At 40.6% G+C, this 15,900-nt stretch overlaps 1 protein-coding gene across 1 annotated transcript in view; it reads right to left on the reverse strand.

Moving 5' to 3' along the window:
* Window positions 1-15,440, reverse strand: part of ACAD11 (acyl-CoA dehydrogenase family member 11) — a 91,020-nt gene extending 75,580 nt beyond the window's left edge. Inside the window, exon 1 of the mRNA XM_036759942.1 lies at window positions 15,232-15,440. Coding sequence (XP_036615837.1) covers window positions 15,232-15,380 — 149 coding nt within the window. The 5' untranslated portion in view covers window positions 15,381-15,440. The remainder of the gene's footprint in view (window positions 1-15,231) is intronic.
* Window positions 15,441-15,900: the final 460 nt, after the last annotated feature.

The raw sequence follows: 15,900 nt of genomic DNA on the forward strand, positions 1-15,900 counted from the left end.
ACTGTGCACAGCAATCTACTGGTACTTTTCACTTCACTCTGCCTCAGTTAATAAAGGTATTGCCATGTTGTTGTTGTTGTTGTTTTCTGAAACCACCCCTTTTTGTCATTTCCCGCAGCATGATAGTATTTCATCACAACCATAAGCCACAACTCGTTCAGCCATTCCCCAAATGATGAGCATCCCCTCAATTTCCGATTCTTTACTACCTCAAAAAGAGGTGCTATAAACGCTTTTGTATATATATACAAATAATATATATAATATTATAATTATTATATATATAATATAATATATATGTATATCCTTTTCCTTTTTCTTTGATTTCTTCGGGGTACGGAGCTAGTAGTGGCATTGCTGGTTCAAAGGGTTTACACAGTTTTATAGCCCTCTGGACTATAGTTCCAAATTGTCCTCCAGAATGGCTGAATCAGTTTACAACTGTACCAATGATACATTTACTGTACCCCATCCCCTCCAGCATTTGTCATTTCTGATAGGTGTGAAGTGGTACCTCAGAGTTATTTTAATTTTCATTTCTCTAATCAATAGTGACTTAGAGCATTTTTTTCATATGACTGTAGATAACTGATTTCTTCTACTGAAAGCTGCCTGTTTGACCTTTTATCAATTTGGGAATAGCTCTTATTTTTAGAAATTTGACTTGGTTCTTCATATATTTGAAAAAGTGAAGCATTAGAGAAATTTGCTATAATAATTTTTGATATTATATCATTGTCTATGGTACCTTTTTGTTTTCTTTTTTTCCTCAAAATAGTATTTTATTTTTTAATTACATGTAAAGATAGTTTTATTATTTTTATTTATTTAATATTTTTAGTTTTCAGCATTGATTTCCACAAGATTTTGAGTTACAAATTTTCTCCCCATTTCTACCCTCCCCCCACTCCAAGATGGTATATATTCTGATTACCCTGTTCCCCAGTCAGCCCTCCCTTCTATCACCTCCCCTTCCCCTCTCCCCCCCATACCTTTTCCCTTTACTTTCTTGTAGGACAAGATAGATTTCTATGCCCCATTGCCTGTATGTCTTATTTCCCAGTTGCATGCAAAAACAACCTTTCTTTTGAACATCTGCTTTTAAAACTTTGAGTTCCAAATTCTCTCTCCTCTTCCCTCCCCACCCACCCTCCCTAAGAAGGCAAGCAATTCAACATAGGCCACACATGTATCATTGTGTAAAACCCTTCCACAACACTCATGTTGTGAAAGACTAACTATATTTTGCTCCCTCCTATCCTGTCCCCCTTTATTCAATTTTCTCCCTTGACCCTGTGCCTTTTTGAAAGTTTTTGCTTTTGATTACCTCCTCCCCCTATCTGCCCTCCCTTCTATCATCCCCCCTTTTTATCCCCTTTCTCCTTCTTTCCTGTGGGGTAAGATACCCAGTGAGATAATTTACCCCATTCTATCTCTCCCTTTCTCTCTCTCAATAAATTCCTCTCTCATCCCTTAATTTGATTTTATTGTTTTAGATATCATCCCTTCATATTCAACTCACCCTGTGTCCTCCGTCTATATATTATATATTCCCTTCAGCTACCCTAATACTGAGGGCTCATGAATTACACACATCATCTTTCCATGTAGGAATGCAAACAAAACAGTTTGACTTTAGTAAGCCCCTTATGATTTCTTTTTCTTGTTTACCTTTTCATACTTCTCCTGATTCTGGTGTTTGAAAGTCAAATTTTCTATTCAGCTCTGGTCTTTTCACTGAGAAAGCTTGAAAGCCCTCCATTTTATTGAAAATCCACATTTTGCCTTGGAGCATGATACTCAGTTTTGCTGGGTAGGTGATTCTTGGTTTTAATCCTAGCTCCACTGACATCCGGAATATCATATTCCAAGCCCTTCAATCCCTGAATGTAGAAGCTGCCAGATCTTGGGTTATTCTGATTGTTTTTCCCCAATCCTCAAATTGTTTCTTTCTGGCTGCTTGCAGTATTTTCTCCTTGATCTGGGAGCTCTGGAATTTGGCGACAATATTCCTAGGAGTTTTCTTTTTAGGATCTTTTTCAGAAGGCGATTCAATTTCTATTTTACCCTCTGGTTCTAGAATATCAGGGCAGTTCTCCTTGATAATTTCTTGAAAGATGATATCTAGACTCTTTTTTTGATCATGGCTTTCAGGTATTCCAATAATTTTAAAATTATCTCTCCTGGATCTATTTTCTAGGTCAGTGGTTTTTCCAATGAGATATTTCACAGTCTTCCATTTTTTCATTCCTTTGGTTCTGTTTTACAATATCTTGATTTCTCATAAAGTCACTAGCTTCCACTTGCTCCAATCTAATTTTTAAAGGTAGTATTTTCTTCAGTGGTCTTTTGGACCTCCTTTTCCATTTGGCTAGTTGTGTCTTTCAAGGCATTCTTCTCCTCATCGGCTTTTTGGAGCTCTGCTGCCATTTGAGTTAGTCTATTTTAAAGGTGTTATTTTCTTCAGTATTTTTTGGGTCTCCTTTATCAAGTCATTGACTTGTTTTTCATGGTTTTCTCGCATCCTTCTCATTTCTCTTCCCAATTTTTCCTCTACTTCTCTTACTTGCTTTTCCAAATCCTTTTTGAGCACTTCCTTGGCCTGAGACCAATTCATATTTTTCTTGGAGGCTTTTGATGTAGGCTCTTTGACTTTGTTGACTTCTTCTGGCTGTATGTTTTGGTCTTCTTTGTCACCAAAAAAGGATTCCAAAGTCTGAGTCTGAATCTGAGACTGTTTTCGCTGCCTGTTCATGTTCCCAGCCAACTACTTGACCCTTGAGCTTTTTGTTGGGGTACAACTGCTTGAAGAGTAGAGAGTCCTTTGTCCCGAGCTTCAGGGGCTGTGCTATTTTCAGAGCTACTTCTACACAGCAAGCTCTGCCACACCAGTGCTCTTCCCCCAAGAACCACCAACCAGGATTGTGGCCCAGATCCAGGCAGGACAAAGAAGGCTTTGCACTCCTGCTCTAATCTGCTGCTTAATTCCTCCCACCAGGTGGGCCTGGGGTAGAAACAACTGTAGTTGTAGCTCTGGAAGCAGCCTCAGAGCTGCACCACCTCCACTGCCCCCAGGGCAGTGGCCTACCCGGAACTCCTTTCACTCTGTCCCAGAAGCTTCTCTGTTGTCTTTGGTGTTTGTGGGTTGAGAAGTCTGGAAACTGCCACTGCTCACTGATTCAGGGCACTAGGGTCTGTTCTGCCCAGCTCCCGGTCTGGTTGGTCCTGGTGTGGCCCACGCTGGGCTCTGCTCTGCTCCACTCCCAGCTTGGTGCGATAGACCCTTCCCAGTGACCATCCAGGCTCTCCTGGGCTGCAGCCCTGCTTCCCTTTACTATTTCGTGGGTTCTGCAGCTCTAGAATTTGTTCAGAGCCATTTTATAGGTGTTTGGAGGGACCTGGGGGGGAGCTTAAGCAAGTCCTTGCTTTCCAGGTGCCATCTTGGCTCCACCCCCAAGACTGTTTTTAACATTCTTTTTTGTAAAATCTTGAGTTCCAAATTTTTCTCACTCCCTCTCCTCCCCCAAGACAACAAGCAATGTGATATAGTTTATACATGTACAATCATGCTAAACATTAACACATTAGTCATGTTGTGAAAGAAGACTAAGAACAGAAGGGGAAAGCCATGAGAAAAAACCAAATAACATGAAATTAGTTTGCTTTGCTCTACATTCAGACTCCATAGTTCTTTCTCTGGATGTGGTTAGCATTTTTCTATGGTACCTTTTAGCAAAATGTAGTTTCCCTGATTATCTCTTTTAACTAGGTCTAATTTTGTTTTTGTTTTGTCTGAGATCATGATTGCTTTCCCTGCCTTTTTTACTTTAGCTGAAGCGTATTAGATTCTGCCCCAACCCTTTATTTTAACTGTGTCTTTCTCTTTCAAGTATGTTTCTTACAAACAACATATTGTTGAATTCTTCTAATTCATTCTACTGTCTGCTTCTGTTTCATGGGTGAGTTCATCCCATTCACTTTCACAGGTATGATTACTGTTTATTTCCCTCTGCTCTTTTTCCTGTTTCTTCCTCTCTCTCCCTTTGTACCTTGTTCCTCCTCCAAAGTCTGTTTTGCTTCTTACCAGTGCCTCTCCTGGTCCATCCTCCCCCTTTCTTTTGTCCCCTTCTCCTTCTATTTCTCTACTGGGTAAGATAGATTTTTGTGCCCAACTGAGTTTGTATATATATACTTTGTCTGAGATCATGATTGCTTTCCCTGCCTTCTTTACTTTAGCTGAAGCTATATACTTTGAAACAATTCCAATGAGTTTGAGGTTCAAGCATTGCCCACTCTTTCCCCCATTTTCTCTTCCACTACAAAAGCTCTTCCTTGTGCACCTCTTTTATGTGAGAAAAGATTTCCCCATTCTACCTCTCCTTTCCCCCTTCTCCCAGCATTCCAGCATAACTGACTCACACATATGCCTGCTATACAAACTCCTTCTAACTGCCCTAAAAATGATAAAGTTCTTAGGCAGTAAATGTATCACCTTCTCATTTAGGAATATAAACGGCTTAACTTTATTGAGTCGCTTATGTTTACTCTTTCATGTTTACCTTTTTATGCTTCTCCTGAGTCTTTGGTTTGAATGTCAAATATTCTCTTCAGCTCTGTCTTTTCAACAGGAATGCTGGAAAGTCCTCTGCTTCATTAAATAACCATTTCCTCCTTGGAGGATTATACTCAATTTCACTGGTTAGGTGATTCTTGGTTGTAATCTTAGTTCCTTTGCCTTCTGGCATATTCCAAGTCCTCCACTCCTTTAATGTGGAAGCTGCTAAATCTTGTGTGATCCTGACTGCGGCTCCATGATATTTGAATTGTTTCTTTCCAGCTGCTTGTAATATTTTCTCCTTGACCTGGGAGCTCCAGAATTTGTCTATAATATTCTGGGAGTTTTAATTTGGGGATCTTTTTCAGGAGGTGGTCAATGGATGCTTTCAATTTCCAATTTACCCTTGGGTCTAAGATATCATGACAGTTTTACTGCATAATTTCTTGAAATATAATGTCTTGGCTTTTTTTTTAATCATGGCTTTCAAGTAGTCCAATAATTCTTAAATTAGCTCTCCTCAATTTTTTTCCAGGTCAGTTTTTTTTCCAGTGAGATATTCAAAATTTTCTTCTATTTTTCTCATTCTTTTGATATTTACTGCTTCTTGATGTCTCATGGAGTCATTAGGTTCCAGGTGCCCAATTCTAATTTTTAAGGAATTATGTTCTTCAATGAACTTTTATGCCTCTTTCCCCCATTTGGCTAATTTAGCTTTTTAAGGATTCTTTTCTTCAGTGAATTTTTGTACCTCCTTTTTTAATTGACCAATTATTTTTTTTTGTTTTGTTTTTTTAATTTAATTTAAATTTATTTATTTAACATATTTGGTTTTCAGCATTGATTTTCACAACAGTTTGAATTACAAATTTTCTCCCCATTTCTACCTTCCCCCCCACTCCAAGATGGCTTATATTCTGGTTGCCCTGTTCCCCAGTCAGCCCTCCCCTCTATCACCCCCCTCCCCTCTCATCCCCTTTTCCCTTCCTTTCTTGTAGGGCAAGATAAATTTCTACGCCCCATTGTCTGTGTATCTTATTTTTTAGTTGCATGAAAAAAATTTTTTGTTTTTGAACATCTGATTTTAAAACTTTGAGTTCCAAATTCTCTTCCCTCTTCCCTTCCCACCCACCCTCCCTAAGAAGTTGAGCAATTCAACCTAGGCCACACATGTATCATTATGTATAACCCTTCCACAATACTCATGTTGTGAAAGGCTAACTACATTTTGCTCCTTCCCAACCCATCCCGCTTTATTGAATTTTCTCCCTTGACCCTGTCCCCTTTCCAAAGTGTTTGTTTTGATTACCTCCACCCCCATCTGCCCTCCCCTCCATCATCCCCCCACCTTTTTTTTTTTTTATCTTCCTCCCTCTTCTTTCCTGTGGGGTAAGATACCCAACTGAGTATGTATGGTATTCCCCCTCAGGCCAAATCTGATGAGAGCAAGGTTCACTCATTCCCCCCTCACCTGCCCTCTCCCCTCCTCCCACAGAACTGCTTCCTCTTGCCACCTTTATGCGAGATAATCCACCCCATTCTATCTCTCCCTATCTCCCTCTCTCAGTATGTTGCTCTCCCATCCCTTAATTTCATTTTATTTCTTTTAGATATCTTCCCTTCCTCTTCAACTCACCCTGTGTCTGCTCTCTCTCTTTTACATATATATATAGTATATATATATATATATATATACATATATACAAAAACACATATATATACATACATACACATACACGTAGACATATACATACATACACATTCATTTATATATACATAAATATATATATATATATATATATGCATATTCTCTTCAACTACCCTAATACTGAGGTCTCATGAATCATACACATCATCTTTCCATGTAGGAATGTAAACAAAACAATTCAACTTTAGTAAGTCCCGTGCAATTTCCGTTTCTTGATTACCTTTTCATGCTTCTCTTGATTCTTGTGTTGGAAAGTCAAATTTTCTATTCAGTTCTGGTCTTTTCACTGAGAAAGCTTGAAAGTCCTCTATTTTATTGAAAATCCATATTTTGCCTTGGAACATGATACTCAGTTTTGCTGGGTAGGTGATTCTAGGTTTTAATCCTAGCTCCATTGACCTCCGGAATATCGCATTCCAAGCCCTTCGATCTCTTAATGTAGAAGCTGCCAGATCTTGGGTTATTCTGATTGGGTTTCCACAATACTCAAATTGTTTCTTTCTGGCTGCTTGCAGTATTTTCTCCTTGATCTGGAAGCTCTGGAATTTGGCAACAATATTCCTAGGAGATTTCTTTTTGGGATCTATTTGAGGAGGCGATCGATGGATTCTTTCAATTTCTATTTTGCCCTGTTGCTCTAGAATATCAGGGCAGTTCTCCTTCATAATTTCTTGAAAGATGGTATCTAGACTCTTTTTTGATCATGGCTTTCAGGTAGTCCAATAATTTTTAAATTGTCTCTCCTGGATCTATTTTCCAGGTCAGTGGTTTTTCCAATGAGATATTTCACATTGTCTTCCATTTTTTCATTCCTTTGGTTCTGTTTTATAATATCCTGATTTCTCATAAAGTCACTAGCTTCCACTTGCTCCAATCTAATTTTTAAAGTAGTATTTTCTTCAGTGGTCTTTTGGACCTCCTTTTCCATTTGGCTAATTCTGCCTTTCAAGGCATTCTTCTCCTCATTGGCTTTTTGGAGCTCTTTTGCCATTTGAGTTAGTCTGTTTTTTAAGGTGTTGTTTTCTTCAGTGTATTTTTCAGTATTTTTTTGGGTCTCCTTTAGCAAGTCATTGACTTGTTTTTCATGGTTTTCTCGCATCCTTCTCATTTCTCTTCCCACTTTTTCCTCTACTTCTCTAACTTGCTTTTCCAAATCCTTTTTGAGTTCTTCTATGGCCTGGGGCCAGTTCATGTTTTTCTTGGAGGCTTTGGTTGTAGGCGCTATGACTTTGTTGTCTTCTTTAGGCTGTATGTTTTGGTCTTCTTTGTCACCAAAGAAAGAATCCAAAGTCTGAGACTGAATCTGGGTGCGTTTTCGCTGCCTGGCCATATTCCCAACCAACTAACTTGACCCTTGAGTTTTTCAGTGGGGTATGACTGCTTGTAGACTAACGAGTTCTATGTTCCACGTTTGGGGGGGAGGTGCCAGCTCTGTCAGAGCCGCACTCCTCCTTCCCCAAGGACCCCCAGTCCAGACTGGGCTTAGATCTTCAGCAGGCTGTTGCACTCCTGCTCTGATCCGCCACTTAATTCCTCCCACCAGGTGGGCCTGGAGCCGGAAGTAACAACAGCTGTAGCTGCCCCACCTCCGCTGCCCCCGGGGCTGGAAGCTGAACCTCGAACTCCTTCCACTCCCGCAGCTTTTCCCACTAACCTTCTCCGCAGTCTTTGGTGTTTGTGGGTCGAGGGGTCTGGTAACTGCCGCAGCTCACATATTCAGGGCGCTAGGGCCCCGTCCGCCCGGCTTCTGGTCTGGATCGTCCACGCCGCTCAGGCTGGGCTCTGCTCCACTCCGTTCCCAGCTCCCAGCTCCCAGCTCCGTGTGGAATAGACCTCACCCAGAGACCATCCAGGCTGTCCTGGGCTGGAGCCCTGCTTCCCTCTGCTGTTCTGTGGGTTCTGCCGTTCTAGAATTGGTTCAGAGCCATTTTTATAGGTTTTTGGAGGGACTCGGGTACGGAGCTCACTCAAGTCCGTGCCTACCAGCCGCCATCTTGGCTCCGCCCCCCAAATTGGTTTTTTAAATTCAATTTTATTTTCTGTTCCAAATTCTCTCCCTCCCCCACCCACTGAGAAGGCAAGACATACAAACACCCACTGTAAATATGAAATCACGCAAACAAATATGCTTCAGTCTGTACACTGAGTCTATCAGTCTCTAGCTGGAGGTGGATGGCATTTTTCATCAAGTCCTTTGAAATTATGGTAGACCACTATGTTAATCAGAGTTACTAAGTCTTTCAAAGTTGACTATCTTTATGATATTGTTGTTACTGTATAAATTGTTCTGGATTCTCCTCACTTCATTTTGCTTCAGCTTATCTAAGTCTTCCAAGGTTTTTCTAAAACTATCCTCTTTATTTTTTACATGACACTAAAATTCCATCACACTCATATGCCGTAACTCGTTTAACCATTCTCCATCTCTTCATTTTCCAATTCTTTGCCAAAACAAAAAGAGTTTCTACAAATATTTTTGTATGTATAGGTCCTTTTCCTTTTCCTTTGATCTCTTTAGCAGTACAGGCCTAGTAACAGTATTGCTGGGTCAAAGGATATGAAAAAAGAGTAATTTGGGGTAAAGTTCTAAACTGCTTTCCAGACTGTTCTAATGATTACTGTTTTGTTATATAGTTGAGAATTGGTGCTGCTAGGTTGATTCTCTTCTTTACTATTCCCCCTCTACCTATTATTTTCCTTGAGATTCTTAACCTTCTGTTCCTCCAGATAAATTACCATTTTTTTTAGCTCCATAAAGAAATATTTTTGGTAGTCTGGTATGGAACTGAATAAGTAAATTAATTTAGGTAGTACTGTCACTTTTCCTATATTGGTTCAGCCTACTCATGAAAAATCAATATTTCTCCAATTATTTATTGTGTAATTGCTGGATATTGTTGTACAAATACAGTGTAGTCATATTCACACAGTTCCTTTTTGTGTCTTAGTTATTTTAAATGGAATTTCTTTTTCTCTCTTCTTGTTGGGTTTTATTGGCAATATATGGAAATGCTGATGATTTGTCAGTTAATTATGTATTCAACAACTTTGCTGGTTATCGTTCCCAGATAATTTTTAGTTGACTCCAGAGTTCAGACAGGAAACCATCATGTAATTTGTAAAATGCCATGATTTTTTCCCCCTCTATGACAATGTTTATTCTCAGTGTTTCTTTTTCTTATCTTTATAGTTAGCTTTCCTATCAGTATATCAAGTAGTAATGATGATAAAGGGCATACTTGCTTTACCTTTGCCCTAACTGGAAAGGCCTCTGATTTATCTCCATTAAGTACAAAACTGACTCTAGGTTTTATGTAGATATATAACACATAAAAAGAAGCTGAAAAGCATGAGGGGTAAGAAGGGAACGGGAGAAAGATACTTGGTAGAGGGGGCCATGATGAAGCTGGGTGGGAAATGACACAGGGGCTGCCCTCTGCACTCTTCTTAAATGGAGGATCTCGGAGGACCTCTCTGATGTCTTCTCTCTACCTAAGTGCCCCAGGGGCAGGGGATACTGAAGAGGTGTGAATTTCAGATTAAAAAAACCAACCACAAACTATTTCTTGTCTCATGGAGCCATTAACTTTTGTCTGATCCCTTCTAATTTTCAATGAGTCTATTATCTGAGGTATGTTTTTGTATGTCTTGTCCCGAGCTGTTAATTATCCTTCCAAATCTTTCCTCCAGTTGTCATTCCCCTTACAAGTCTTTTCTCTAGAGCTCTCATTCCATTTATAATTTTAACTCTTCAAAATAATCACCTGCTTCATTTCTTTCAGGAATTCTAGTTTACCTTATGGCCAAGCTGTATTTTTCTTAGAGGATTTGCTTAGAGAGGATTCTGGGAAGATGGCAAAGTAGATCAGAAAATTCCAAGCTTTCCAGACTTCTCCCACAAACAATATAAAACAGTGCCTCATGGTGAACATAGAGTGGCAAAAATAAACAAGAGCTGTGGAGAAACAGTGATCCTCCTGGGACAACCGGGAGAAGATCCAAAGAAAAATCTCAAAACTGAGGTTTAGTTACTGGGAAGTGTAAACACCTGCAGGCTAATTCCTCTGAAACAGCAAGCAGCAAGCCCTGGGGTTAGCTGGTTTGGGAAATAGCTTTGGCCCAGTCACAGGAATTTTCAGCTCCTGACAGTGTGGGGAGTTGCACGTCTGAGCAGGGGAAGATTGAGGGCACCTCTGCTGACAAGGGATGACAGGCCCTGCTGTGCTTCCTAGATGGGCCCCGACTGAGGAGGAACTAGCACATGCCAAGTGAGTGCAGAAGGAGGGCAGGGACACTGCTGGCTGTGGGCGTTTACAGGAGACTGGAGGTGTTGGTTTCTGTTCCAGGACAGAGGGGAGAACTGAAGGATGATCTGAGGCCAGAGGCACTGTTCCCTATACCCTGGGACTAGAGGTGATGACAATAATAAGCTGCTACAAATTAAAAAAAAAAATGAGCAGGAAAAGGAGAAAGAACCCAACTATAGAAAGTTACTATTGGAATAGAGAAGACCAGGGTTCATCTTCAGAAGAGGATACAGAAACAAAAAAAGCCCCTCCTACCTCAAAGAATGATGCCAAGTGGTCACCTGCCCAAAATTAATTTGTAGAAGAACTTTAAAAAATTTTAAAAATCAAGTAAGGAAGATTGAGGAAAAAAAATTTTAAAAAAAGAACCCAAGGAAAATAAGACAATTATGAAAAGGAAGTCAACTAACTAGAAAATGAGATCCAGAATCTTAAAGAAGAAAATTATTCCTTGAAAATTAGAATTGGGCAAGAGAAAGCCAGTAAAGTTTTAAGAGCTCAAGAAACAATAAAACAAAATATAAAGAATTTAAAAATAGAAGAGAATGTGAAACATCTCATAAGAAAGACAACTGATCTGTAGAACAGATCAAGAAGAGAAAACATAAGAATAATTGGACTACCTGATAGCTATGATTGAAAAAAAATCTTGATACAATAATACGAGAAATAACTAAAGAAAATTGTCCTGCAGTGTTAGGACAAAACGGAAAAGTAGAACCCACTGATCACCACCTGAAAGAGATCCTATGAGGAAAACTATGGGAATATCACAGTCAAATTCTGAAACCCCCAGCCCAAGATGAGCAACAAGAAAAAAAAACACTTCAAATATGGTAGAGGCACAATTAGAATCACACAAAGCCTAACAGCAATGATGGTAAAAGACTATAGGTCTTGAAGCAATATACAACAAAGAGCAAAAGAACTGAGATTGTGGCCAAAAATATCATACGCAGCAAAGTTAAGCATAATCCTGAATGAAAAATATTGACATTCAATGAATTGCCAGACTTTCAGGATTTTACTGCAAAAAAACCTGAACTTAATAGAAAATTTGACTTACAAGATCCAAGAGAAATATAAGGTACATATCAAACTAATTACAAGGGACTCAATAAGGGCAGACTTTACGTTTTATATGAGGAAATGTAAAACATATGTCTAAGATTGTTATTAGTAGCTGGGTAGTACAAAAGAAAGACTGGGGTAGACTTGAGCATGATGTGATTCTAAAAAGTAAAACCATTTAGGAAAAGTTAAAAAGAGTAATTATACAAATGAGGTGCTAGAGGAAGAATTGACACAGAGGAATTAGATGGGGGAGGAGGGCTTGCAGTTCTAGAACCCTACTCTCATTGGGAATGGCTTAAAGAGGATATATATATATCTAGAAGGGTATAAAAGTCTTCTAAACTAAGAAAGAAACAAAAGGCTATGGGGATAGGGAAATGGGGAGAGGATAAGGGAGGGCTTTTATAGAGGGAACCCTACTCACATCAGATCTGGATTAAAGGGAGAACAATATATACATTTAGAAGGGCATAAAAGTCTTTTAAATTTCTAAAGAAATAAGAGGGTGAGAGAATAGGCTGGGGGGTATAGAAGGGTGTCCAGATTAATGGGAATGAGATAAAGAGGGAATGATATATATTCAGAAGACTATAAAAGTCTTCTAATTTCAGAAAGAAACAAGAGGGTAAGGGAACAGGGTAGGGGGGAGAGGATAAGGGAGGAATCTTCATGGTGGAGGAGTAGGTTAAGTAATAAGAAGGCAAGGTAATGAGTAGAAGTAGAGGAGTCAGGAGGGACAAGAAACAAGAGATACACACAAACATAAAATAAAGATCAGGAGAAGAATTTATTAGGAAAAATCATGATCTCAGACAAAGTTAAAGCTAAAATAGATTTAATCAAAAGAGAAAAATAGGGAAACTACATTATATGTCAGCCACATCAATATTGTTTTAGACTATTTAAAATAACTACACAGTATAAGGTTGGAATATTGCTGTGGTATAGGAAATGACAAATTGGTGGACTTTACACAAATGTATATAGCTATACATGAGTATGATTATAGATATTTAAGTATATGTATGTATAAGTGTATGAATGGATGTGTGCATATGCATACATACACACATACATACATATCCACGCTCAACTATAGCCTTCTTGGGGGAGGGGGGGCAAAGGTGGGGAGAAAAGAACAAAGCAAAAAGTGCACAGCAGAGAACAAAAGAAAACTTACAAGGATGCAAAGAAAAGATGGACAGCTCTCAACACAATGCGTAGTATTCATTGTATAGGCTTTCCTGAAAAGGAAATTTATTGCTGTTTATTTTGAATCTTCTTTTAAGTTTTGCTGTGCACATGGCAATGTTTTTTCTTTTTTTATTTTGTATCTAAGTTTTAATGTTTATTTCTTTTTCTTTTCTTATTGTGTATTTAAAATAAATTAATAAAAGAAAAAGGATTTGCTTATAGACGTTGTGCAACTATTTTCTTCTTCCAGATTTGTGCCTTGATCTCTTTCTCTACCATAACTCCTTATCATCAGTGCTTCTTTTGTTTACCCTTCCTTTAAGCCTTGCTTTTAGGTTTGGGAAATTTTGTTAGGGCTACAATATTCACACTTCTAGAGAAAATGTTTCTACAGAGAATGATTTTAGTTTGTATTATCTAGGATCTTGCCACTGTACTTTCCAGGTACTGAATGCTGTGTTCTTCAAGCACAGGAGGCTTCTGGAGGCTGGCTTACGCTAGGGAGCTCTAAACTTCCTAGTATGTCCCCAACATGGTCTGACTGTTGCGCTCCTGTAGCCAAGCTTTGCAGACCCTGTCAGGGTCTAGGCAACTGGAGCACAACTGAAGCGTGGACGCTGGGTGGGTAGACAGCCGATGGCCTCTGTTAGCCAGTAGAAAGCTTCTGCAGGTTCAGAGTCACAGTCACTGGTATAGCCCCAGTCTGAAGCTCTTGTCCTTATCACTCACCTGTGGGAGTTCACGAGCCCCCTCACCTACAATTTCTGACCAGTTATCTGAATACTTAATTCATGATCATGGGCTAGAAAAATGATCCACTGTTGTTTCTTCTTGGATTTCCCCCTTCTAGAACTTTTATGGAGCAGTCAGAGGGGAGGGCTGGATGGTACAGATTCTTCCCATACTGCCATGCTACTCCCCATAGAATATTTCCTTGAAACTTTCCAAACCAAAATACTCCTCCTTGACTCCTCCTCCTCTATACGTGCTGTCTCTTCCTATTCAGATCATCTTCTCTTAGGTGTCTGTATCCCTAGAGCTCAAACATATAGAAAATCCTTAATATTTTTCATCCATTCACGTCCAGGTCCTGCCATTTTCAGTTCTAAATGTGAAATAAAGTGACTGAACAAAATTTATTCATTTATAAACTCCAACTGGGTATGCAGAATTCGGCAATTGATTGGATCAGAAGTGAGATGGGGGAGTCAAAGATTTGTGTCCAGGTAATGATGAAGTTTGGTTGAAGGACTGGGGATGCTTAACCTGGAGAATAAAAGACAGGAGGAGGTGATTTGATAGCTGTCTTCAAGTATTCGAAGGGCTATCATCTGGAAGAGGGTTGGGTTTGTTCTGTTTACTCCCAGAGGACACAGCTAAGAGAATGGGTGAAAATTGGGAGACTTTATATTATGAAAAACTTAACAATTAGGGCTATTTGAGGCAGTGGGTCCCCCCTCACTTCAAGTCTTTAAATAGAAGCAGGATGACAGGTACAGAAATTGAAGGCAAGGGTCATTGCATACATCCCATACATTTAAATGGACTCTTCAGCTATTCTCAGGTCTGAGACATAATAGAGCCCTTGTATACCTGATAACTACCCTAATCTGGCTACAAGCTTCTCCCAACTTGTGATCCTGGAGTTTCCTGGCTTTCTTTTCCTGCTTGAAGGCAATCGAACTTATTTATCTACATAACATGGTTTCTATCCAAGCCTGGGGCATTCTGACCCTGTTGAATATTCAGAGGGAGATGTGACTCCGGATTAATACATCTTTATTAACATTAGCATTATCTTATGCTAAGCACAGAGTACTTATTATGTACGTGACACAGTACTATTACTACAATTGTGTTCAGATTTTGGGGGAGATACATGCCAACAGAAGACACTCCAGAGGGTAAAGACTTTGACAAGGTAGAGATGCAGGGAAAATATAAAAAGAATGCCCACTACGTCTCTGAACTTGCTGGAAATTCTAGAGCTGGGGCCTTAACATTTTTTTTTGGTCACAGATCACCTAGGCAGTCTGGTGAAACCTATGGACCCCTTCTTTAAATGCTTTTAAATGCATAAAATACAACACACAGGATTACAAAAGAAACCAATTAGATTGAAATAAAGATGTAACTTTTCCCCATCTAAGTCCACAGGACCCCTGAAATCTATCCACAGAGGGGGTCCGAGGACCTGGGCTTCAGAACCCCCATTTTAGAGGCTGTTAGAATGGACTTCCTGGGGAGAGATTGTTCTTCATCTAGTTTGAGCTAAGCCCTCATTTCGCTTCCCGCAGAAGAGAGGCATCGCTCGGGGTGTGCCCAGGGATAGCTGGGCGGAGGGCGAAGGAATCCCCGCTCGCGGCCGCTGCGCCCCCCGCCTCCTCTGTTACCTGTACTGGAAGACCGTCAGGGCCCTCGTGGGCTCGGCTTGGAAGCCGGACAAGTGCTTGCTCAGGTAGTCCTCCAGGGACCTCTGGTCAAACCTGTGCCGGGGCAGGACTTCGGCCGTGTCGGGCTCGCTAAACTCTTCGGGCGTCATGTCCAGCTGCCGCTGCTGCCGCCAACTGAACAACACGGGGCGGAGGACCAAGAGAGTGACTCCAAAGTTCGCAGGTCGGAGGGCTGCTCGGGGCGTGGCGGGGGGCGTGGGACGGCGGAGCCGGGGACGTGGGGGGCCGGGGGCGGGGCCATTCCATCCTCACCACGTGCGACAGGACGCTGCCCATGGGGGCGGGGCTGAGCCTGAAACGAGTGAGGCCCAGGACGCGGCCCCCAGGGGCGGGGCTGCGCGGGATTCTGGGCCGGTCCTCTGATCACTTCCGCACAGGACGCAGCGATTGGCTCGCATCACGGTTGCCTAGCAACGGCGGCGCCGCCGCTCTTGACCTGTGGTTATCAGCTTAAGGGCAGCCTCGGCTTTCCTCTCGTCCCGGATTACGAGACCCGCTCTTTTAAAGAAAGGACAGCTACTTGATTGAGACGAAAGAAGCCTCACCATCCCTCCTTTCAAACTTAATACACTGGAAACCGGAAAGCCTATTGGTCCCTCGCAAAAGGAC

The sequence above is a fragment of the Trichosurus vulpecula genome, chromosome 5, assembly GCF_011100635.1.
Source record: "Trichosurus vulpecula isolate mTriVul1 chromosome 5, mTriVul1.pri, whole genome shotgun sequence".
Classification (NCBI taxonomy): Eukaryota; Metazoa; Chordata; class Mammalia; order Diprotodontia; family Phalangeridae; genus Trichosurus; species Trichosurus vulpecula.